The sequence below is a fragment of the Mustela nivalis genome (assembly GCF_964662115.1).
Source record: "Mustela nivalis genome assembly, chromosome: 15".
In the NCBI taxonomy this organism is placed as follows: Eukaryota; Metazoa; Chordata; class Mammalia; order Carnivora; family Mustelidae; genus Mustela; species Mustela nivalis.
In genome coordinates, this window is record NC_139034.1 from 13,766,069 (window position 1) to 13,791,097 (window position 25,029).

General features: G+C 35.3%; 1 protein-coding gene across 8 annotated transcripts in view; it reads left to right on the top strand.

The window, feature by feature from the left end:
- PAN3 (poly(A) specific ribonuclease subunit PAN3) overlaps positions 1 to 25,029 on the top strand; it is a 138,973-nt gene that overhangs the window by 109,373 nt on the left and 4,571 nt on the right. For 6 of the 8 annotated variants that reach the window (XM_082700710.1, XM_082700708.1, XM_082700713.1 and 3 more), the window contains 9 exons: positions 3,294 to 3,455; positions 3,692 to 3,808; positions 3,896 to 3,997; positions 8,195 to 8,360; positions 9,437 to 9,527; positions 14,015 to 14,154; positions 16,741 to 16,870; positions 17,341 to 17,405; positions 24,101 to 24,239. In XM_082700710.1, coding sequence (XP_082556836.1) covers positions 3,294 to 3,455; positions 3,692 to 3,808; positions 3,896 to 3,997; positions 8,195 to 8,360; positions 9,437 to 9,527; positions 14,015 to 14,154; positions 16,741 to 16,870; positions 17,341 to 17,405; positions 24,101 to 24,239 — 1,112 coding nt within the window. The remainder of the gene's footprint in view (positions 1 to 3,293; positions 3,456 to 3,691; positions 3,809 to 3,895; positions 3,998 to 8,194; positions 8,361 to 9,436; positions 9,528 to 14,014; positions 14,155 to 16,740; positions 16,871 to 17,340; positions 17,406 to 24,100; positions 24,240 to 25,029) is intronic. The other 2 variants (XM_082700709.1, XM_082700711.1) reach the window with 1 other exon arrangement.

A 25,029-nucleotide genomic window follows, 5' to 3' on the forward strand; every position in this document is an offset into this window, starting at 1 on the left:
TTATTTTTGCATTGCTAGCAATTAGCTACATGCAGATTGGGTGTAAAATATCTCCATAGCATCAGAATTAGACACTGAAAGGATATCCTTTGCATAGTGCCTAGTATTCTACTGATCCATAGTTTTGTTTGTTTGTTTGTTTGTTTTTCCTGCAGTGTAGAGAATTCAGCATGCCTTGTTTGAAAGTACAAATAGGAATAAAGGAGTTAAGAGTGTAAGATTTTTAGTTGATTGTGTCCCTCACTCACTCTTTGTCCCGCTGATGCTATGAGTGCCACTGCTTGGCATAGTGAGTTTCAGGTCCTTAGTATAGCACTTACAGTTCCCTCTGATCCAGTCCCAACATAACTCTGTCAGTTTTTTCTCTACTTGGCTCCTCCTCCGTGGTGTACCGTATTCTCCCACCACATGAGATTTTGCAGTTCCTGAACACAGTGTACACATTCAAGCCTTGGTGGTGGTGGTTCTCTTCACTCCTTCGCCATAAAGCAAAGCACTCTTCTTAGGTCATTTTAGCTCACTGAAAGCAGTCTCATCCTTCAGTTTGTAGTATATGTAGTATATGTACCAAATCTTCTGTTATATCTTTCAGTATCCTTGGGAATGGCTCCCTTCTCCCTTCTGTTTCCATGTGTAGTGGTTCTCAAACTCTGGTCTTTGACCTAGCAGCATCTTTTCTGTATCACCTGTATCACCTGGAAACCTGTTAGAATGGCAAATTCTTAGGCCCTACTTAAGATCTACTAAATAAACACTGGGCATGAGGCCCAACAAACTGAATTAATCCTCTCTATGATTCTGAGGGGTGCTAAAATGTAAAGAGTGCCATAATGAGTTGTACTAGTTTCATATCTATTTTCCTTTTACTGTATTATGTTTTCTGTAAATCTCTGTCGTTCTTTTCTAAGTGTCTCGATAACCTGTATTTCATTAATACGGGTTCACCAATACATAGTAGGCACTTATTACATTTTTACTATTTTGAAATTAATGACTTCCTCTTATTAGGTGCTCCTCATGAAATACCCAGAAAACAAAATTTTATTCATCATCTGTATGTGGAAATTACACTGATTATTAAAATAATAAATGGGCAGAAATTACAGCTACATTCCCTTGTGTGTATATACCTTCCTTGTACTGCTTTATTTCAGAAGAACATGCTACTTGACCTTGTTTTGAAAGTTAGATTGAATCAGTGTTTGTTTTGCACTATGGCCAAAATACTGGCTGGGGGTTAAGAGCACAGGACTATAAAAAATCAGAGTCCAGAGTTTGCATCCCAATTCCCTGTCTAGACATGTGATCCTTATTTTCCTTACTTACGAAATAGAGAGTTCTGTCTCCTTTGGTTTCAAAAACTAAGAGTTAGTGAATGTAAGAATTTAGTAAAGGCAAGAGGGGTCATTTTGAACCTGTCTTCTGGAATGACAGTTTTTTTCATAGGGTTTTATATGTATTTCTTAAATCATAAGTAAAAAATTATTGGTGGTTTTCATCTAGTTTGGTTTTTTTGTTTTGTTTTGTTTTGTTTTTAAAAAGATTTACTGCTGTGTTTTAAAAATAGTGTTAAACGGGGTTGCCTGGGTGGCTTAGTTGGCTAAGTGTCTGACTTTTGCTTTGTCTCAGGTCATGTTTTCAGGGTTGTGAGATGAAGACCCACGTTGGGTTCTGCATTCATTGTGGAGTGCTCTTAGGATTCTGTCCCTCTCCCTCTGCCCGCCCCCCCTTCCCGCTTGCTTGTACCTGTTCTCTTTCTCTAGTGAAATATAAAAATAAAAAATATAAATAGTGTTAAACATATTTATTGTAACAAATTTGGCAAGTGTGAACTAGTGTAAAGAAGAGAAGGGGCGCCTGGGTGGCTCAGTGGGTTAAAGCCACTGCCTTCAGCTCAGGTCATGATCTCAGGGTCCTGGGATGGAGCCCCGCATCGCATTGGGCTCTCCGCTCAGCAAGGGAGCCTGCTTCCTCCTCTCTCTCTCTGCCTGCCTCTCTGCCTACTTGTGATCTCTGTCTGTCGAATAAATAAATAAAATCTTTTTTTTTTTTTAAAGATTTTATTTATTTATTTGAGAGAGAGACAGTGAGAGAGAGCATGAGCGAGGAGAAGGTCAGAGGGAGAAGCAGACTCCCCATGGAGCTGAGAGCCCGATGTGGGACTCGATCCCAGGACTCCAGGATCATGACCTGAGCCGAAGGCAGTCGTCCAACCAACTGAGCCACCCAGGCGTCCCATAAATAAAATCTTTTTTAAAAAAAAAAAAAAGAAGAGAATAAAAATCCTCCCACTCAGAGGTTACAATTGTTAACGTTTTTGCAGTATTCCTTAGATGATTTTCTGTGCATATTCTGCATGTTCACTAGCTTGCTTTTCATTTGAAATATCTTGAACATTCCTGAGCCATTCAAGATATTTAACAGAATGGAAGCTGTCCGGTTGGAAAATGTAATTTGATTGTATGTGAAGCATTAAAAACTCTTGTCGTTTTGGATTGTAAAACCAGTAACAGAAAACAAATTGCCTATACTCTGTAGAGAAACCAGTCACTGAATACATTTAGTCTTTATAAGAAACAACAAATTGGGATTCAAGATAAATAGTTTTTTTTAATGCCTAACTAAAGTATCATGAGCAAATTCCAATACATTATCCTGGTTATTCTTAAACATAATTTTTCTTACTTTGAGGAACACTGAAAGCATAAGGTAAAGTTGTTTTCAATTTTTTTCTTTTACATTTTGCTAGGAATTAAAATTGTGCTATTCTACCCTATGGTTGAACGTTTTGATAGATTGCCATATTTACACATACATACACAGACATGTCACACATATGCTCTAACTTAATGTTACTTGTTCTGAATTTCTTTATGCCTTAAAAAACAAGAATGCATATGCTTAACACCACTAAGTATATTTTGTGTAAACTTTATAGACTCAAAATCTGTCTTGATTTTTATTCAACATCAGAATCAATAAATGTTTAACATCTCTAAGTGAGAAAATAAATTGTTTCTAATAGCTGAGAAACAAAGAGTAGTTTTGTGCTATTAGAGATAAGAAATGTTTTCGATGTATGAAATCTGGTTGTTCTTTTGTTGTTTTATAATGCCTATTTTTATTGATAGTGAGACCAGTTTGGTTTATAGAATTGTTACAAATGTTGACACTTCCAGAATTCAAAAGTATGTTTTGATACCAGTGGTTTATGGTAGATTGGGTTTCTTTATTTCTCTGAAAGATTGATGAATATCAGGAAATTAAAGTTGTCTTCCTATGAATTACTCTAGCAGTCCCTACAGAAGTTGACAGCTACCATAGCCTCTTCCCTCTAGAACCACTGCCACCACCTAACCGGATACAGAAATCAAGTAATTTTGGATACATTACATCTTGCTACAAAGCTGTTAATAGCAAAGATGATCTGCCATATTGCCTTCGGAGGATACATGGTAAGGAAGATAAATTATCCTCTTTTTGAAGCATGTTATTGAGGCTAAGATTATTGAAATATTCCTGCATATATTTATTTACTTAATATGCAGGTTTAAAGGATAATAAATATATGTATTTCATTTGGAAATTAATAGCTCACAAATGATACATAACATGGCTTATTCTTCACATTTCTGATGGAATAAAGGGGAGATGTCACTTACAGTTGAGTCGAAAAGATTTTCTTTTCCAGGTTTTCGTCTTGTTAACACAAAGTGCATGGTGTTGGTCGATATGTGGAAAAAAATTCAGCATTCAAATATTGTAACCTTGCGTGAAGTATTTACCACTAAAGCATTTGCAGAGCCTTGTGAGTAATTTGTACTTGTCTTTCTGCTTATGGGCTTCATTATTTGAAGTCAGATTGCAGTAATGAGTGTTTGTGTTTTATTTTAAGCTCTTGTGTTTGCATATGATTTCCATGCTGGAGGAGAGACTATGATGAGCAGACACTTTAATGATCCTAATGCTGATGCCTATTTCACAAAGAGAAAGTGGGGTAAGAAAAAGATGCAAGCGCACTATGTTTTGACAAATGCTTTTGCTCTGTGAAAGAGTAGTTTTGTATTTTTAAATGCATGTAAATTTGTCCCTGTAATCAATGCATTTTAAAAAGAAATGTCTTAAAGAATTGAAGTCAATCTGTAACCAGCTGGAAAATAGGGTAGTGTGTGTATAGACTGAGATGAAGACAGGGTGTGAAAGATTCATGGAGGTATTTGAAGACTGAATAACCAAGAATATGATAGAAGTTTTTTCCTTTTAAACTTTTTTTTTTTAAATACAGTGCTTTCTGAAGAAAGACTGTTTGAAAAATGATGCCTGTAGCTTCACTGCCCAAAGCACAGCCATTATCATCTCTTTGTATATTTCTTTCCAGTCTTGGTTTTTTGTTTTGGTTGGTTTTTTTGGTCTCCTTTCATATCATTTCCTTTTCCTTTTATCATTTTGTGTCATTGCATCTTTCATTTATTTTAAGTATTTTATTTTTTTAATCTTTTATATTTTATTTCTTTTTTTAAAATTTAATTTTTCTTCCAAAATTGTTCCAAAATTCATTGTTTATGCACCATACCCAGTGCTCCAAGCAATACGTGCCCTCCATAATACCCACTACCAGGCTTAACCCACCCCACCCCCAAAATCCCCATTTTCCCCTAAGTTTTATATTCTCTGAATATAATTTAATGACTCATAGTCCAGTGTGACTATATAGCATTTATGAAATGCTTTTCCTAAAAAGATGCCTTTTTTTAAAGGTAGGACTTCATGTTACTTAAGGAATTAGTCTTTGAAATAAATTCTCAGGTAGCATTTACTTAAGCAGGAATATATTCTTTTTTTTTTTTTGCCCCTTTCCAGTATTCGTAGTTCAAAGAACCAAAATATTGTAGCTATGTTCCAATAGATGTTTATTAAAGGGTAAAATAACTTCAGAGTAAAAGTAGGTCCATTTTGAGATGTCTGTTAATTAACTTCTATTTGGAGAGGAAAATGTATGTATCATTCTCTTGTTTAGGGACAGGAAAAGAAGCATTGAATTCTTTTAAAAAAATGTTTATTATTGAAGTTGACAAACCATTGCATTTTTTACTGTGGCTTTTAATCTCTTTAAAATTTTCTTGAGTACATACTGAGAAAAACTAAGGAGAAAGAAAGATGTGAATCCACGTTATACTATCTTTTGAATTGTGACTCCTTAAAGACTCTGAATTATGGATAAAAATATATTACTTCTGTTTACTTGTAACTTTGCTTTCTGACAGTTGGAAGAAGAAAGCTGTGGTTACATGGCTGTTTTCACGTTAAAAATCTGGTCATATGGTGTGGTCATTTTTTTTTTTTTTTGCCTTGTCATCTGTAGACACATACATAATTTTGTTGAAGGGGATGTGGTATAACTTTTCCTATAGATGAATATAGCTGTAGTTGTTCAAGTTTATTTTTGTAGTAACACCTGTGAGATGACTGTTGGCTTTAATTTATAGCTGGGTTTCTCAACCTCAGCACTGTTGACATTTAGGGCTAGATAATGATTTTGTGGGGGCTGTCCTGTCCATTCCAGGATGTTAAGCAGCAGCCCTGGCCTCTACCCTCTAGATGCCAATAGCAAGCCCCTTCTCCAGTAGCGACACCAAAAATATCTCCATACATTGCCAAGTGTAACCTAAGGAGCTGAATTGACCCCTGTTGAGAACCACTGATGATAGCACTCCTTTCTAGTTAGTGTTTTAATCTTTATTTTTGGTGTTGATTGATTATTTGATGTATTATGTTTACATTTTCAAAGGAGTCATTCCTTTTTCTGATATTTGAAAATAATGTTTGAGTAGTAGATTTCCTTGGACATACTGTATATACTTTGATTTGTAGGAACTTCTCATACGAGACAATTGTCAGTTTTCCTGTTGTGAATATTAAAGGAAGAAAAAAGTGTGTGTATAAACTTTTGGAGAGACATAGATGGAAGTCCTTAACGTTTTCTTATATTATTTAACTTGGTACAAATTAAAAGATTACATATAAGAAATATACTAGTTTAGAAAATGGGAATAATAATCATGTCATACTGGACTATAGGAGTTGTGATGAGAGGTTTAAAATGGCACCAGGAGGCTCTGCTGCTTTTAACAATAATAAAGGTTCGGGGCGCCTGGGTGGCTCAGTGGTTTGGGCTGCTGCCTTTGGCTCGGGTCATGATCTCAGGGTCCTGGGATCGAGCCCCGCATCGGGCTCCCTGCTCCGCAGGAAGCCTGCTTCCCTCTCTCTCTCTCTCTCTGCCTGCCTCTCTGCCTACTTGTGATCTCCGTCTTTCAAATAAATAAATAAAATTAAAAAAAAAAACAATAATAAAGGTTAAGACAGAGTCTGGCACAGAGTAAGCAAGCACTGTGTTTGCTATAAATACTTTTTTCTTATTACCATGTTTATTAAATAGTTTGATCTAAAGTCTTCATAGTCGTCTTTGATGATGTCTTGACACTTGTTACTAGAGCCACTTTTTGAGTTATTTAACACTGTTTCCCAGAATGTGTTATCTTCAACCTGTTGAAATTGAGGGAAAGCAGTTTTTTAATTTCGTATTTGTTTTTTCTTGGAAATGTTATCCCAGTCCACAGATTTGCTCTTTATTACCTCTGCAATTAACATTTAACTGTGTTGCTCTTATACCTAATTCACAAAAAAATTTGTTCACAGTCATAAGAACACTTGAATTTATAAGGTCGTATTCCCTGAAATAATTAAAAAATCTTTATTAAATTTATGTGACTCCTTTTCCACTGATTTAAGGGTTAACAGTGACCCAGGAAATAGTATTAAGAAGCATTTTTTTTCTTTTTTAAGATTTTATTTATTTGAGAGAGGGAGAATGTGAAAGGCGGAGGTAGGGCAGAGGGAGAAGCAGGGGAGCCCGATAGGGACTCGATCCTGGGACTCTAGGATCATGATGTGAGCTGAAGGCAGTCGCTTAATGGACTAAGCTAGCCAGGCACCCTCAAGAAGCACTTAAACAAGAGATGAGGGGCATCTGGGCCACTCAGTCAGTTAAGCACCCAATTCTCGATTTGGGCTCAAGTTATGATCTCAGAGTCATGAGATCAAGCCCTACATCGGGCTCTGTGCTGGGCGTGGAACCTGCTTAAGCTACACTCTCTCCTCCTCTCCCTTTTCCCCTCCCCGCTCCCAGCTCCCTCCCACCCTTGTTCGTGTGTCTGTTCTCTATCTCTCTCAAAAAAAAAAGATAGACTCGGAATTTTCCTCTCATGATAGATTGTTTAATTATTAGATATGATATTATTAGATATGATATTAGATGGTAATACTCAGTGTTTTACATTTTTATTTTTATGAGTTGGATACCATCCTGCCTAACTGACATGGCTGTAAGAAATGAGACTGGGAAGTTTTTGGGGAATAAGAAAATATTCAGCATAAATGATGGTAGAGACTCATTTTTCTTTTAAGCCACAGAATGAAATTGTTCACCTACCTGAACAGTAATAGAGGCTAAGATTATTTTAAGTAAAATAATAATCTTCACCATCCTGTTTTTATTCAGAATTTACATTTATTTGGTTCACAACTAAATAAATATAAATTCTTTAAATAATTTTGTTTATTCGGCAATTAAAACAGTCACAGAAAAGAGAACTTCAGTGAGAGCTCTGCTGCTAACAGTATAAAGGTATGATCTTGTAAATAGGAAATTGGAGTTCGTCTCTTAATTTTTTACTAATAAACTAAAATTTATATATAAACAAATAAAATATAAACTTATATTTATATTTTGATATATTTTAATATATGATACATATTAATATATATTAATAAACATATAAGTTTATATGTATATATTAATATATACATACATACATGTGTGTATGTAGGTATGTATAAATTGACAAGTTATGGGGCGCCTGAGAGGCTCAGTTGGTTAAGTGTCTGCCTTCGGCTCAGGTTGTGATCCCGGGAACCTGGGATCTAGTCCCACATAGAGCTCTCTGCTCAGTGGGAAGCCTTCTTCTCCCTTTACTCTCCTTCTGTATGCGCACTCTCTCTCTCTCAAATAAATAAATAAAATTTTTGAAATAAATAGACAAATTGTGCCATGATACATGAATTTTTTTTATTAATTTTGGTTTGATGTTTTAGTATTTCAGTTGGTTATTTAAAAGGTGTCATTTTTGTTTTGTAGGTCAGCATGATGGACCATTGCCCAGACAGCATGCAGGATTATTGCCAGAGTCTCTTATTTGGGCATATATCGTCCAACTGAGTTCTGCATTGCGTACCATTCACACAGCAGGTTTGGCATGTCGAGTTATGGACCCAACAAAGATTCTAATAACTGGCAAAACAAGGTACTAGCATTTTGAGTTTTGGTTTCTTTATTGCATGTCTAACCTATGACAGCTTAGTAAACTGATTTAATTTTACCTTTTCATGTATTCCATCCAGAACAGCTGCTGTGACTTTGAGTTTAAAAAAGAAATGTTGAATTCTTAATAAAATGCCTGGTTATTAACCAAGAATCTTGTAAGGGTTTGGAAAGTATATATAGTTAGAGTTGGAAGGATATAGCATAATATCAATATACCTTTTCTGTGTATAACTGTGGTTCTCAGATTGTAGCATGAAACAGAATTACCTGGAGGGCTCATTAATAAGCACACTCTATTGGGTTCTACCCCAGAGTTCTCCTTCAGTAGGCCTGACAATTTACATTTCCAGCAAGTTCTTAGGTGATGCTATTGCTGTTCACTGGGTCCCCTGCTTTGAGAATCACTGACACAAAATCAAGTAACAGCCCTTGACTTCACCACTTTTATTTGAATTACTCTAATTTTGAGAGTTATCTCAAACAGCATAGCATAAAGAGCTCAAGATTTGGTACCTGGTTATTTGGGTTCATCATATTCTAAGTCTGTTAGTTGCTATATATATGATCCTGAGCAAGTTCTGTAACTTCTGTGTATGCAACAACTTTGTAAGACAGGTACTATTATTATCTGTTACACATTTATAAGGTACCTCTCTCAGAAGATTATTGAAAGGATTGAATGATTAATACATGTAAAATTGAATGACTAATACATTGAGTGGTACCTAATATATCTTCAGCAAATGTGAGAAATCTAATTAGTTCTCTTTTGTGAATAACTAATAAAGAAGCAGCTTGGTGTGGTGAAACGACCACTGGCCTGGTAGTCAGAGAGTTGTAGTCCTGACTTTATTCATTTCTGGCTTCTATAACATTATAGGCCTGTCATTAGTATTTTTGAGCCTTAATTTCCAACTCATCTCTAAAGTGGTGTTTGATAGAGGTTACATGGGGAGGTTAGACTAGATAATATTCTGAGATCCTTCCTAATAATATAGGAAGTGTTAAAAAAAATTTCATTTTAATAATTTTTAAAAAATTCTCTGGTCTTTAAAGGTTGCGAGTAAATTGTGTTGGAGTTTTTGATGTTTTAACATTTGATAACAGTCAGAATAATAATCCATTGGCATTAATGGCTCAATACCAGGTGAGTAAGAATGAACATGGGTACTTCCTTAATAACTTAAGGCTTGATTTTCTTTTGAGACAGATTTTATTTATTTTTAGTGTTTCTGGGGTGTTAAATCTATATTTCAATTTATTCTGGGGGTGTCTCTGTGCCAACTGTGAACATTTATTTCTTAATCACTGTTAAGAATGTAGTGTAGAGCCCTTACAAGTGGGAATATAGAAAGTTAATGACAGTGTCAAAGACTAACTGTTCAAATGAAAATGTATTTATGTGATGAGGAAATTTTTCCTCAGCATAGATTAAAACAGATTAATTAGTTGAATAAATAATATTAATTGACATTTTCATTTTTTCAATTCTTTAACGTGTTAAAATTATAGCTGCTATTTTTACTTTTAGATACTGTCCCCCTACCAATCCAAAAATTTTAGAAATATTTTTGAAGGAATATTATTGTATTGCCATTTTTAAAGTATTTTCTTTTGCATACTCCTTGTATATAATCAGAATTTGATTCTAGTCTAGTCATAATAATAGTGTAGATCTAGGCCCCTTTGATGTTTTTTGCTGTTTATTTCATACTTGATTCATACGAGGCCTAGGAGAATAAGACCCTGTCTCTGCAGGGAGCATTAAGTGTGTTGCTTTTGCCTTGATTACTCTGTGCAAGTAACACGGCTCTGTAAAGTAATTATTTCATATCATTCATCATTGCAGTACTTCACATTTTTTAGAGGATATGCAGGTGCTGTTTTAAGACAATGTTAATTTTTGTGTGAGAAATTTTTGGTGTTTCTGAACATTTATTAACTGATAGAAGTTTGATATAAGGCAGAATCTCTTAATTACATGGAGAAACAAGGAAGGAAAAAAACACTTTACCTTTTCTCTGCCTTCTCATTTTGACTTGTTTTGTTTAAATCCTTAAAAAAAAGATTTTAGTTTGCTTTATATTATAAGCCAAAATTTTTGAACAAGAAGAAAAAGGATGAGAACTAGTAGAGTCTAAGTAGTGCCTAGTAATCCAATTCATGTGTAAACCTCTTCTTTTACTGTAGAACCAGGGACAGTACAGTCCCCAAGATTTAGAGCGACTCATCACTTTGAGTTGTATGCAGACTTTTCACATCTTCCTTCCCCTCTGCTCCTGCCCAGCCAAACTCAGCAGCAGCCAAGCTGTCCTGGTTGGTAGCACCATCTAGTGGGCACCACACAGAAGAATTTGACTACTCTTTCCCCCCAGCAGCTTTCTTCTGCCAAAGGGGATTTGCTCACTCTTTCTTATCAAGGGTGGTGGTTCTTAGTGACTTTCCTTCTTAGCTTCTTATACCTGGTGCTTCACTAACAAGCTCTGGAGATTTTTCTTCCTAATCCCTTTGCTTCTAGAAGTGACTGATTATTGATTGAAACACTAGTGATTTTTCATGTATCCAGGAAAATAATATTGAATTTTTGAGGAGAAATTAGACATTATTTAGAACCATTGCCACCTAACTTTATTGCAAGTATCTGGAAACCCCAGGTCCTCACTAAAAAATGAAACCCCTTACAGTTTTGTTTTTTTACAAGTATAGCCTTAAGGCTCTCATTCTTCTTTATTCTTGAATAGAGTTCTTTAAAAAAAAAAAAAAAAATTACTGGTATAAGACTACTTTGATTTTGGTTTTCTGTGAGTATCATAGCAGTATTATCTTCCCTTTTTTCTTTGTAAATATACATTATTTCAGTTATGTTAGTGGTTGTGTAGTTACCTTGAAAAACAACTCTTTTTAAGAAAAAGTAACTCTAGAATTCCAAACAAACAACTCTTAAGTAAGCATTTGGGACAATTGATTGGTAAGCTAGGAACTGCCATCATTCATAAACTCAGGCTGCTTTCAACCAGTCATCACCTTCCCTTTATTTTCCAGCAGTAAAGGATATCTCAGTTTTTCTTTTTTTTTCCCCCCTTTATTTTTTGGGGGTGGGTGATGTTTGTGTGGAAGATTTTTCATATAGCTTATGGTAAGGTAAAGGAGAGAATTAAAGATAGTCCCAGTGGGGGATTGTGATTGTAGAGAAGAGGGTACATGAGAAAGGAGTGCATTGTTTCTTGTAGTCTATTTTTCATAGTCTGTTTCAGACACGTGAATAGAGACTGACTTTCAGTAAAGTGGACATAAGTAGAGCCATAGATAGAATCAGAGAAAAATCAAGAAATCAAGAATCAGGAAGAAACTGAAAATGAGTGGGGGGAAAACCTCCAGAATTCAACAAATGGGGGGAAAAACCAGATGGAGGTAAGAAGCAAAATAACAAATGGAAAACTATTTAGCTGGCAAATAAGGAAAGGAGAGTTACTAAGCTTTTATGATGTTGAACTCTCTTAATTAAACAGGACTTCATGAACCTCTTAGTTAAAATCATTTCTAATTTAATCTGGATTATGTGATGTGTATACCTTATTTCTAAAAGTGGGCATTCCCACCTTGAGTCAGCTTTAGAAAGGTGGTGGGATGTATTCAAAATCAGATGTTCTTATTTTAAAATCCCATCCAGTCTTTCAGCTATCTTGGACTTTGTTTTCCTGTCTCATTAATAGGAAATACTGGAGTGTTCTAGGTGGGAGGTTTAGTTACAGCATCAATTCAGGGTGGAGCCAAACTGAAAATTCTATTGTTTTAAGGGTTGGGAGGCTGTGTATTGGTACATGCTGCTCAGATACTTGGTAACTAATATCAACCTTCAGTTTGCTGAGGATATGGGATTGAAACACAGAAATTTACATTTAGCATTTACATGTACTGATTTCTCTTGACCCACATTTTTATGGTTTCATTATATAACTTGGAATATTTTACTTGACCTTGAGGATGATTGAGGGGAATCCTTTTTGAGTTCGTTCATAGCAGTGCCCTCCGGAGAACAGAAATGTTGGCAACCGTAATAGTGTTCCTTCCCATGCCACCTCCCCTCCTGCCTTTCTGGGCTCCTAACTCTATACCATGAATGAAGTTGTGAAAAGTTTCTTTGATGTAAATCCTTGGCATCTCTTTTTCTGATAGAATCAGAGTAGTTTTTTAAATCCATGTTTCCACTGGTTATAGGATCTCATGTTCAAAGTGTCAGATTCATCAATGCTGGTTTTGGATGAATTTTTGAATTTGGATTTTTTGATGTTATTTTAGTAATGGGAGTTTGACTTCTTCTTTATACTTTATTATAAAATGTTGCATAAAATGTTAAGGGTAGCTGTATAGTGCTTAAGTTTCATTAGTGACTTCCTTCAAATATTCACCTATTTTGCAACTATACCATTTATAAACGTTCCATGTTTCACAAAGCCAGTGGTTCTTAACCCTGGGTGCATACCAGAATTCTTGTGGAAACTTTGAAAAATTCTAATACCTAGAGTTTACTCCAGACTGGTAACACCAGAATTTGGGTCAAGGGGATGGTCACAGGATGATTTTTTTTTTTTTTAAAGCTCCTCAGTTGATTTTAATGTATAGTTAGATTTGAAAACTTTTTATAGTAAATCAGTATTTAGTAAATGTATCCAGTAATTCAGATCAGGTCTCAGATCTTGAAGATCTACAGTTTTCTGTCAAAATTACTTCGAATGATTGTATTTAACGCTGAGCTATTCCATTCTCCTAGGCATATAATTATTATAGTTACCTGCCAAGAAGGGCCACTTTGGATAACCATTCTGTTTCCTGGAGTTGTAATAGGTAATAGAGAGCTTACCTCAATTCAGTTAGTTGTCTTTTGAAAATTCTTTTAGAAGGAAAGCCTCAGAGTGGTAAATCTTAAAAAGTAAACAGGTAGGGAAATAAGCAGGCAGGCAGATAAAGAGATATTTAAATAGATACCAAGTGGCTACAGAGCTCTCAAAAAACTGTTATAAGGAAAAAATTTTGGAAACAAAGACAGACAGGATGTCATTGGGGTTTGCAGTGTTTTCGATGTTCTAGAAAACTTGCTCTGAAATCAGGTAATGGTTATGTTGTGTTCAGAATAAAGGAATAACTTTTCTTCAAATAATTCTTCAAACACCCACTGTATTTTGGGTATAATGGAAAGTAAAAAGGGGGCATACTATAAGTTGTAATGATCATAGTAAAGCGAGTATATAGTAACCAGCCTTAAATTTCTTGTAATAAGAATGTCAGCTCTGTCTAAATTTTTAAAAAAAAAATTTTTTTTTTTTTAAATTTTAAAGCAGCAATTCCATAGTTGGCTTGTAAATTGCTCAGAGTAATGTTTCTTGGAGCTACATTCATCAGAATTGTCTGGGTGCTTTTAAAATGTTGGGCCTGCTCTCCCTGACCTACCGAATGAGAATCTCTGGTGGAGAGGCTCATCTTATCAGCTCCCAGGTGCTTCTGAGCGCCAGTATTTGAGAAACCTGTGCTGGGAGTTCTGCAGCTTTTTTGTAAAGGTGTGGCAGTAGTGGCAGTGTGTTATATTTGTGCCTTATAAAATAAAAATTAAAAGTTATATTTATTCTTCCATGTCAGCAAGCAGATCTGATATCATTAGGAAAAGTTGTGTTGGCTTTGGCTTGCAACTCTTTGGCAGGAATTCAGCGAGAGAATTTACAGAAAGCCATGGAACTGGTGACAATCAACTACTCCTCTGACCTGAAGAATCTGATTTTGTAAGTTTTGCAATACAATTAAGTGTATGTAATGATCATGAGATGAGACAGCTTTTTCATAAAGACCTTTAATAGATTGTAATTTTAGTTCTTACTATTCAAAATCAGGCAGAACACAGTTAAACAACCTTTAAATTCTTTATTGTTAAGTATATATTTCTTTGAATAAATTCATATACCAGTGTATTTATTTAGTTATTGATGTTTTAAACATTTGGCCTCTAAAGTTGCATTGGTATTCACTAGCTACATACACATTTTAAGTTTAAAATAAAATAAATTCTTCAATTGCACTAGCCACATTTTAAGAGCTCAAAAGCCACATGTGGCTTCTGGCTAATACATCCCATAATCTCAGAAAGTGCAGTTCGACAGTGCTGCTCTAGAGTGATCGGTATCTCTCTGAATGCTGTCATAAATAAACCTCTGATGTGATCCAGTTACAGACTCTGTAGCCAAAACATCCACTCCAGAAAGTATGTTCATCAGAGTCCCTTTGCTTCTACTCCAGTATCTTCAGACTGTCAAGAAGTCCCTGAGTATAGGCTTGAAATGTATTTGACTTGGGAGGAACCCACTGTGGAGTACAGTCATCACAGAAAGACTCAGACACACACCTGTCTGAGATATATCTAACATTGGGGAATTCTAGAGGGTGGACAACCATAATTCTTATTCTAAGTTATTCTAGAAAATAGACGCTAGGCTATCTCTTGACATTTTTCCCATTCTGTTCTAGAAGCGGTTGGAGCACAATGATCCTTTTCAGTGTCTTAGTTTTAAGCTGTTCGTTCTGATTTTTTTTTTTTTTTTTTTTTTTTTGTAGTCTTGGATGGCTCAATTTCTTTTTTGGACTAGTCCTGGATATAGAATTGAGGGTTAGAGGATGGGGATGCCCACTTGTGCTTTGTTACACTAGTGTAAATGTCCTTGCTCATGACAGAGTCCTAGAAGCCAGTAGTTGCCCTGTGTTCCTATTAATAATCAGATGATTGCTCTTTCAAATGAAAATATTTGTTTCATATGTTTTCACAGCAGTGATTCCTAGCCTTAATTTGCAACATCTAGGATGTTTCAAATAATCTCAAGTAGTAATCTCCAAATTTTCTTTTTAAAAAATTGGGAGTAAAGGATATAATTGAAACAAACTAGCCATATGTTAATAATTGTTGAAACTGGGTGATGGGTACATGGACATTCATTATACTATTCTGTCTATAAATTTTCCTTAATAAAAATTAAGTAAAAAAGCAGTACTTTCATACTAATAACAGCTGTATAGAGCAACAGACTGTGTATCAGGTACTTTTGAACTGATGTGAATGAATTAATTTTCCCAATAACCTTATAAATTAGCTCCATTTTAGAGATGACAAAACTGCGGCATGGAGAGGTAAAGTAACTTGCCAGAGTTACAAAGCTTGTAATAACTTTTTAAGTAGTTAGATATAAATATGTCAGTAATTACAGAAAAATAGCTAAGATAGAGATTATCCACATGAGTATTTTATTCAACAAAAGAATGCCTTTTCTGTGCCAGACTGAAGATACTGTGAACAAGATGAACAAAATCCCCTAACTTCTGGAGCTTCCACTTAATGGGGAGGAGATCACAAACATGTAAACAAATAAGGTGTTTGCAGGTAGTGCTAAAGTCCAATGAAGAAAGTAAGATAGAATTATAAGCAGAGAGTGTGAGAAGGGGAGGCTACTTTAGTGAGAATGGTTAGGAAATGGCTCACTGGTCAGGATAGGCAATAACAGGTCACTTTGTATTCTAGCAGGTAGCTTTTTAAAATGTATTTTTCTGCCACAGTTATAATGGTGAAACTGAATTGGTCTCTTCTGATGTATGTTAGTGCATAACATGACAACTGGTAGATGAAGTTACAGAGCAGAAGGCAGCTTCCTAAAAAGTTGGGCCTTGTTTAATTTATCAAAATTGAAGACCCAGTTTCAGTTTCAAAAAATATTTTGAAGAGCAATGGAAAAATCTCTTCCCTATAATCACCCCCTATTTCACCCCTCCCAGAAAGTTTGTAACAGTCTTTTCATGTCCCACTATTGTAAAAAAGGATTTGAGAATGGAAATGATTAAATGTAACTCTACTCAACTTTCCTTTCTCATTTTCATAATAGCAAAGATGTAAAAGAGACTTATTTCTTCTGTTGGATCTTAAAATTTTCCAGAGAAATTATTAAGTCTTATTTATTTATTTATCTATTTTTTTATTTTTAAAAGATTTTATTTATTTATTTGACAGACAGAGATCACAAGTAGGCAGAGAGGCAGGCAGAGAGAGAGGAGGAAGCAGACTCCCCACTGAGCAGAGAGCCCAATTCGGGCCCCGATCCTAGGACTCCGGGATCATGACCTGAGCTGAAGGCAGGTGCTTAACCAACTGAGCCACCCAGGCACCCGAGAAATCATTAAGTCTTACAAGTGAACTTGACTTGCATGAAAAAATGTTTTCGAATTTATGTAAACTAATATGATGGTAGCAGCGACAGCTTTGTGCTTGTGGGTTGTGTTGTTTTTTAAAGTACGTGTTTGGCATTCAAGTGATTCTTCTTTATCTTCACCAGATATTTGTTGACTGACCAAAACAGGATGCGAAGTGTAAATGACATCATGCCCATGATTGGTGCTCGATTTTATACTCAATTGGATGCTGCTCAAATGAGAAATGATGTCATAGAGGAAGACCTTGCAAAGGTAACGATCTAGTTACAAAGAGATATACACACTTGGCACCTATATGTGTAGAGAGAAAGAAAACATAGTAATTTCTGTGCTAAGTATAGGGCATAATCGGCTAAGACTATTTGCAGATATATTTGTCCAAACTTAAGGTTCAGTATTTTGATTTCTTATGTCCTCTGGGCATTTTTTTTTCTCTTCATGATTTTGCTACAGTCAGTTGACATAGTCTTGATGTTTTTTTTCATGTACAAACATTACCTTAACCGTTCTTAAAAATGCCCAGCTGCATGATCTTGAATATTACTGTTGAATGAAATGGAAATATTATATTCCAAACTATAACTAAAAGGTGGGGATTTTATGATTTAGTATTTATTGTTTAAAGGTAATATTGGTATAGGATACCAGTTTTGTAAAATTTTGCTTTTATTTTCAGTTAGCTGGGATATTAATACTCTCTTTCTTTTCAAAATGTTTTATAGGAGGTTCAAAATGGAAGACTGTTTAGGCTTCTAGCAAAATTGGGAACAATCAATGAGAGGCCGGAGTAAGGATTTTCAGTATTTTACAATATATTTTCAATCAGGGGTGCTAATAGGAATGTGTTTTCCTTAATCTTACTGGTTTTATTTGGAAAAAGAGAAAAATTCTCATGTGAAGTGACATTAAGCCTGCTGTGGTAGCAATTAGGATGCTGCTTTTTAAACTATAGCCTAGATGTGGTTGTTCTTAGGTATTCCACACACACACATACAGAAAAGATACTGTTAGAACTCTCTGTTGTGGTTTATACAGGAGGGAACATTTTATGACAATCAGTACTGCCTCTATCCTGTCTCCTTTTTGAAGTGTGGTCAGTTCAGTTTACTGTAGGCAGATTAGAGACTTCAGACAGGTCTAATTGTTGCATGCCCCCTATCTTTTATTATAGGGCATTATTTATAGCCATCAATGACACAACCACCTTACATTATTTGCCATTTAGTTCTGCCTCATTTGCAGGTTAGAGTTACCATATGTTTAAGAAAGAAGTAGAGTTGATGTCTGTACTAAGTTGTAACTGTCAAGGATAGGTGGAACAGTATTATAGCTGTTGTCATGTAGTGTAAGTGATGTTACAGGAACATTACCTCTGTTAATAGGGATAGATGATACATAAATATTTCTTAACCCACTGAGCCACCCAGGTGCCCGATGATACATAAATATTTCTTGAGGGAGTTTTTTGACCACAGAATTCATGTTCACTTCCCTTCCTTCGAAGTTAAAAAGAAAAACTCAATTAGTATTTTTCATGATAATTTTTCTAAATGAAGAGAAGATGACATTAGGGAAAAAAACTTCTGGCTGTTTCTTCTGGCATTTATTTATTTAAAAATTATAGGCTTATAGTACTATTTCTTGATTTTTTCCCCCCCAGTATTTAACTCAGCTAATGACTTTGCCCTATGGAAGATGAGTGTTTGTCTTTCATACCCCTTCCCTTAACCAAACACACCCACATCCAAACACATACAAGTATGCACATTCTACCACTTAGTCCATAATTTTGAGTTAAATCTTCATTCAGTGTTGACATCAGTGTAACAGGGTAAATTTGTTCATAGTTGCACCATATAGTAAACCATTACTATATTTTCTTTCTTTTGTATTTTTTTAAATTTTTGTTTTCCTGGGGTTCTTAATTGTCTTATATAGAAAACTAAGCAAATGAAAAAATGTTGACCACCAGTTTATTCCAGACTCACTGCCAGAGTTATGAAACACCTTTCCATATGGTCAAAAATAGGTAACCTATCAGCTCCTTTTTTTTTCTCCCCTTTAGAGAAATTGCCCCTGGAGCCTCTGTCCTTCTGTTCCTATCTGGGCTGGTTGCACTTTAAGCCTGCTCACACTTAAATTTTAGAGCTTCCCTTCACTATTATCCTGGGAGTTCTCATTGTCTCTCCCTTTGTGTTGGATACCTTGTCTCTTTCCTTGGTTTATTCTTTTGATTTATTAGGGCACGTCCTCCTGTAACTTCCTGAGAAAGGTGAGTTTTTGAGTCTTTTTAAGTCTGAAAATATCTTTTTCTGTTTTTACACTTTATTGATAGTATGAGTGAGTATAGAATTCTAGATAGTCCTCAGAAAATTCTTTTTATTAATTAAGTTTTTTGAATAGATTAATATGAACCAGTTTTATTTTTTTAAAGATTTTTTCTTTATCTGACAGAGATCACAAGTAGGCAGAGAGGCAAGCAGAGAGAGAGGAGGAAGCAGGCTCCCTGCAGAGCAGAGAGCCCGATGTGGGGCTTGATCCCAGGACCCTGGGATCATGACCTGAGCCGAAGGCAGAGGCTTAACCCACTGAGCCACCCAGGTGCCCCATGAACCATTTTTTTGAAAAGCAGAAAAGAGTTTGCAGTGAAAAAAAAACATCTCCTACTTTTAATGTTCCCAGTCTTTCCACTTTCTCCCACTAATCTTTATTTTATATAAAGATTTCTGAGTTACAATGATATATTCTAATCTCCCTCCTCCCCCTTTTTAATATATACAAATTGTAGACCATGCACAGTATTCTGTATGTTGCTTTTTCCTCCTAACTGTATTTTGGAAATCTTTTTGTTTGGGTATGTTTTGCGTATACCAAGCACTATTCTCAGTAGTTTACAAATATGACCTAACCTTACTCCTCGTAACAACCTTGTGGTGCAGGTACCATTAGTATTCCCACTTAACAGAGATGTTTGGGCATAAAGAGGTTAAAAACTGGGCGCCTGGGTGGCTCAGTCAGTTAAGTATCTGCCTTCAGCTCAGGTCTTGATCCTGGAGTCCTGGGTTCAGGTACCGTGTTGGACTCCCTGCTCACTGTGGAGTCTCCTTCTCCCTTTCCCTCTGTTCCTCTCCCCTGCTCTCGCTCACTCTCATTCTCTCTCAAATAAATAAAATCTTAAAAAAAAAAAAAGTTAAATACTTTTAACAGGGTCAATCATTAGTGAGTATATGAGCCAGAATTTGAATCCAGACAGTATGGTTCCAGAGTCCATGCTCTTATCCTAATGCTCTGCTTCTATAATCTATATAGCTATGTAATAGTCCATTCTGTGGATACACCATAATTTATTTCTCCAGTCCTTATCAATAGACATTTGAGTTGTTTTCAGTGTTTTGCTAGTATAAACAGTCTGCAGGGACTGACTTACACATACTTAGTTTTATATGTGCGTGGATACAGGCCCAGTTGTGATTGTTAGGTCCGTGGTTGTGTGACTGTAGACTGTTACAGAAGGGTTTCCCAGTGTATGAGGCATGAGAGCCTTTTGCCAGCAATACTTTTTCAGCTTGTGGATTTTTTTCAACCTGTTAGATGAGAGATTGAATCTCAGTGCAATTTTATTTTGTATTAACTTTTATGAGCATGTTGCCTGTCATTTTTATGTTTTTGATCCATTTCTCTACCTTTTTCTGTCCATATCCTTGGTTCATTTTTATTTTCAGTTGAATTGTCTTTTTGATGTATACAAGCTATAGAGAGTTATCCTTTGTGATCATTTTCTTTTTAGTTTGTCATTTTTCTTTGGACTCTGCTCAGTTTTTTTCCATGCATATGTAGTCTTAATCAGACTTCTTAGCTTTTGGATTTTGAATCAAAGAATGGAGAAAGGCCTTTTCTACTCCCACTATTTTAAAGGAATTACCTCATGGTTTCTTCTAGAGTACTTATGGTTTTACTTTTTTTCATGTTAAATTTTTATATATGTGGAATTTATATAGGGTATGAGGTATGTATTCAGCTTCTCTACCCTTGCCCCTCAGAAGACTACCCAGTAGCCCAAAAGCATAGTCTAGCTTTTCTGCGCTGTTTTAAGGCAGCACTTCTTTCACATTAGTATTTTAATGACTAATGTTCTAAAATCTGGTAGGTGCTAGTTCTTTCTTATCTCCATTTCATTGCCTGTTATTTGTTTTCCTAAAATGGCTTAATTTTCTATATAAATTCTAGAATCCGCTTTTTTGCTTAAAAAAAAAACAGTTAACCTGATGGATTTTTTTGAGAAGTTAACATGTTCATTAATAAACTTAAGGAGCATTTGTGTTTATGTATGTTGAGTATCTTAACTAAAGTAATGGTCTGTCATCATACTTGTTAACGCCTACTTTACTATTCTTAAATGCTAAAGTTGTGCCTTATGTTGTTTGTAGCACACTAAGTTTACTAGGTATTTTTTCTTGTTGCTGTTGTAAATGCGAGCCTCCCGCCCATTCTTTCTTTTTAATCTAGTCTAATCTTCTTAATCTAATAAATTCTTAGATTGCTTATTATCGGGGCACATAAAAATTACTGGTTTCTGTACATTTTGTACCCCAGTATCTTAGTGTTTGGATAGTTTTTCACTAGAATTTCTTGGCTTTCTTAGATACATAGTCCTGTCTCCAAATATAGTTACATTTCCTCCTTCCTAATTTCTATACTTTTACTTTCCCTGGAGTGATGGTGTTAGCTAGTACCTCTAGTGCATAGTTAAGTAATACTAATGATAATTTCTGTCAAAATTTGAAGCATTACACCATTGTCTTTTAACTTCCAGATTAAAAGCATTTTCTTTTCAAACCCTTGCCCTTCCCCTGTGCTTTTAGAATCTTTATCAATGATGTTGAGAAATTCATAGTGATTTGCTTTGGTATGCCTTATTGATTCATTTTGATGAATTAACAGTTATCCAGACCCTTTTAATAATTGAAACTGATGTCCTTCAGTTCTTCGTTGTTTCTTTGATAATTTCACCCTTTGGAATTTCCGTTGCTCAGATGTTAGACCATGACAATTGATTTTCTAATATTCTCTACTGTTTTCTTTATTGTATCTTTTTGTTCTACTTTCTAGTTAATTATCTAAATTTATTTTGTCTAAAAATAAAAGTTTTTTTTTCTAATCTGTGAATTTTTAAGTTTCTGCTGTCATATTTTTAATTTTCAAGAACTTTCTGTTCTCTAAATGTTTGTCTTACAGCATCTAATTCTTGTTTCTCTGAGACTCTCAGTTAAAGATTTTTGGTTAGGTTTTGCTTTGTTCTAAGTTCTGTTCCCTGCAATATCTCATAGGAATCAAGATGTTGTTTTGTTTTGTTCTGTTCATTTTCCAAAGGATTTCTGATCCTTGGCTCTGCGTTCATATTAAAAATGACCTTTTTCAGGGTACCCGTGTGGCTCAGTCAGAAGAGCATGTAACTAACTGTTGATCTTGGGGTTTTAAGTTTGATTCCTACCATGTGTGTGGAGATTACTAAAAAAATAAATGAATAAACTTTTTAAAAAATGACCTTTTTCATCTAAAAAGGTAATGGGAAGGTCCTTGCAGGGTCAGGGATTGTAGAATGTGTGGCAAAGTAGTGTGATGTTGTTATGTATAATTTTTGCCTGTTTTTGGTAGATTCTTAAATGTCATAATTTCTCTTGGGCAAGTTCATATCCAGCCTTTGTCTGTAGTGTAAACCCAGAGTCTAGCTTTGGGTAGCCAAAAGTAAAAGGAAAGTGTTGATTAAATAGTCTCAGCCACCATCTTTCTCTTCGTGGCATCCTGGAGGCTGGAGTTTCTTTGTTCACCCTGTCTAGAAAGATTGCTGGTACGCTTTCTGGCAAATTTCTACAAAGCAGAAGTGGAGGCAGGGATGAAAAAGAGGTTATCTATTTGTTATTTATAGAACTTTTCATCAGTTCTGCCATTTCCAGCTTTAGTTTATACCTGTGCCTTCAGTGGTACTAATGACTTCCCTTCCTGGGCCTAACTGGTCTGGCCTGCTTTTCTGGCTTCCCCTTTTTGTGTGTGCCTTCTGTAGCATCCGAGTTCTGTTATTTCAAGTCAGCTGATCATACCACTTACCTGTTTTTCACCTTCCAATTTTCTCTTCTGTTGTTGCTCCTGCTCACTTTGTCATTGTGTGTTTATTATATCCCTCTTTAGACATTTACTGACAATTTGGTGGGGTTTTGAAATGGAATGGAGATAAATGGGTGTGTTTAATTAGCATTTTAATTGAAAGTCCCTGGAGTGAGTGATCTTTGCAAAACTCATATGATTGTGTTTCAGCCATGTGGTCGGCTTTCCATTTTGTTCTTAGAAGACAGGCAGTTTGTTTGTTTCTTCCCCCAGACCTAGTTTTTTAACCAAGACTGCATAATCTGACCTCTCCCTTCCTATCTTTGCTTCAGATCGGCCTCATTTTTTTTTTTTTTTCTTTTAAGTTTCTCCTCCTAGCTCTTGCCTTCTCTCCCCTTTTTTCTTGTCTTTTCTCTTCCCTCTTCTTGCTCTTATTCTCTGTCTCTCCCTTGGCCTCCTTCTTTTCTCACCCGCAACTGCATCCACATCTTTGCTGAGTTTCTGAAGTGCTGCATGCTCTGTACCTTGCAAATATTGCTGCCTCTGACCAGGACCTACTTCCTCTGGGAAGAGCATCCACTGCTTCTTGTGGAAAGCTTCCCTTGCCTTCCCAGATGAATTCACATTTCTGTTGCATACCATTTCCCTTTCTCTTGATGGCGTTATCTCAGTATGCAACTTTCTTTGCTTATTTGAGCATCTGTTTTCCTCACTAGACCATAAGTTCCAGAGGTCACTGGAAAGTAACGGTGGTCATTTTGACCAGATGATCACTGTAATTGTTCTCTAGTTCTTGTTTTTGAAGTTTTTGTTTCCTTAAACATTTCTCTATTTTATGCTTACCAGTAAAGTTGAACATATCTGATCATATCTCTCTACTCCATATGCTAAAGGTGAGAAGAGGAAAAGAATCTCTTTAAACCTATTTCTAAAGATCTTTTAAGACATTTTCTTTTTCCTCCATTTTATCTAATGGTAGGAGCTTAAATAAGAAAATGATTATAAAATAGGAGTGTGAAAGGGATGATTGCCTTTGAGACTTAGAAACTGATATTCGTATACTTTCATGTTGTGTGAAATTATTTTTTAAAAATTTAGCAGTCTGCACATAAAATTTGAAAACAAAATTTTTTTATTTTTTTATTTTTGTTTATTTTTTTAACAAAAAAACCAGTTTTTTGTTTTATTTTGTTTTATTTTTTATAAAGTTAAATTTCCCTTTAACTTTAGGAGAATTAAAAAATCTTTCACACACACACACACACCCTACTTCCTAATCAGAGAAAACAATAAAAATAAACTAGTACGGAGTTGGAAGAATCAACATGGCCATGTGGTAGACAGCATGGGTTATTGAGGTAAAATATTACCTTTCCCCAGGTTTCAGAAGGATCCTACCTGGTCGGAGACTGGAGACCGTTACCTTTTGAAACTCTTTAGGGATCATCTTTTCCATCAGGTGACAGAAGCGGGTGCTCCTTGGATTGACCTCAGTCATATCATTTCTTGTCTTAACAAGGTAATTTGTATCTGGATTTTTAAGATCACAATGCCATCTATAATTTTCAGAGTTGTAAATACTAAGAGACTTAAGTGTAGATGTGTTCTACTCCAGCCTAGAAGATATTTTATTAATAATTACCAGGTGTATCTACTTAATAACAATTTCTAGACTAGGCAGGTTTTTTAACATCAACATGAATAATTATAGAATTTTTCATTGTGATAAAATGTCGCAAAAGCAATGGGTGGGAAAAACAAAAATAGTTTTACATTGAAAAAAAATTTTTTTTAAATTAATTTTTATTTTTTATACATTGAAAAATTTTTTAAAAGTTGAATTCTTTTCTTTTAAGTCATTGTGAGTGTTGTTGAATGTCCTACATGTTATCTGTTCATTTACTGTTAACTGTGGGCGTATTAATCCAGTGTTATAATAGTAAAAGCACAGTAGGCCCAGCGCTCTAAGTGGAGAATGAGGTGAGTAGAGAGACCTGTCTGTTCATTTGAGAGGTGAGCTTTGTGTTTTTGAAAGGGCTAGGAGATAGTTTACAAAGGAAGGAAGGAATGCATTTTCCTTACGAATTGCTTGGAATCACAGAGTGTAGAACAGGTCTCCAGAAGTAAATAAATCCTAGTCTTTCTACAGGTGTATATCTAAATCTCAGGGGTCAGTAGACTGGGGTCTGAAAGCCTATATTTGTAGAGTGCATAACCTGAGAATGGTATTGATATTTTTTAGAAGATTGTAAAACAGACAAACAAAAACCAAAAGCAAAACTAAGAAGAATATGTGACAGAGACTCCAC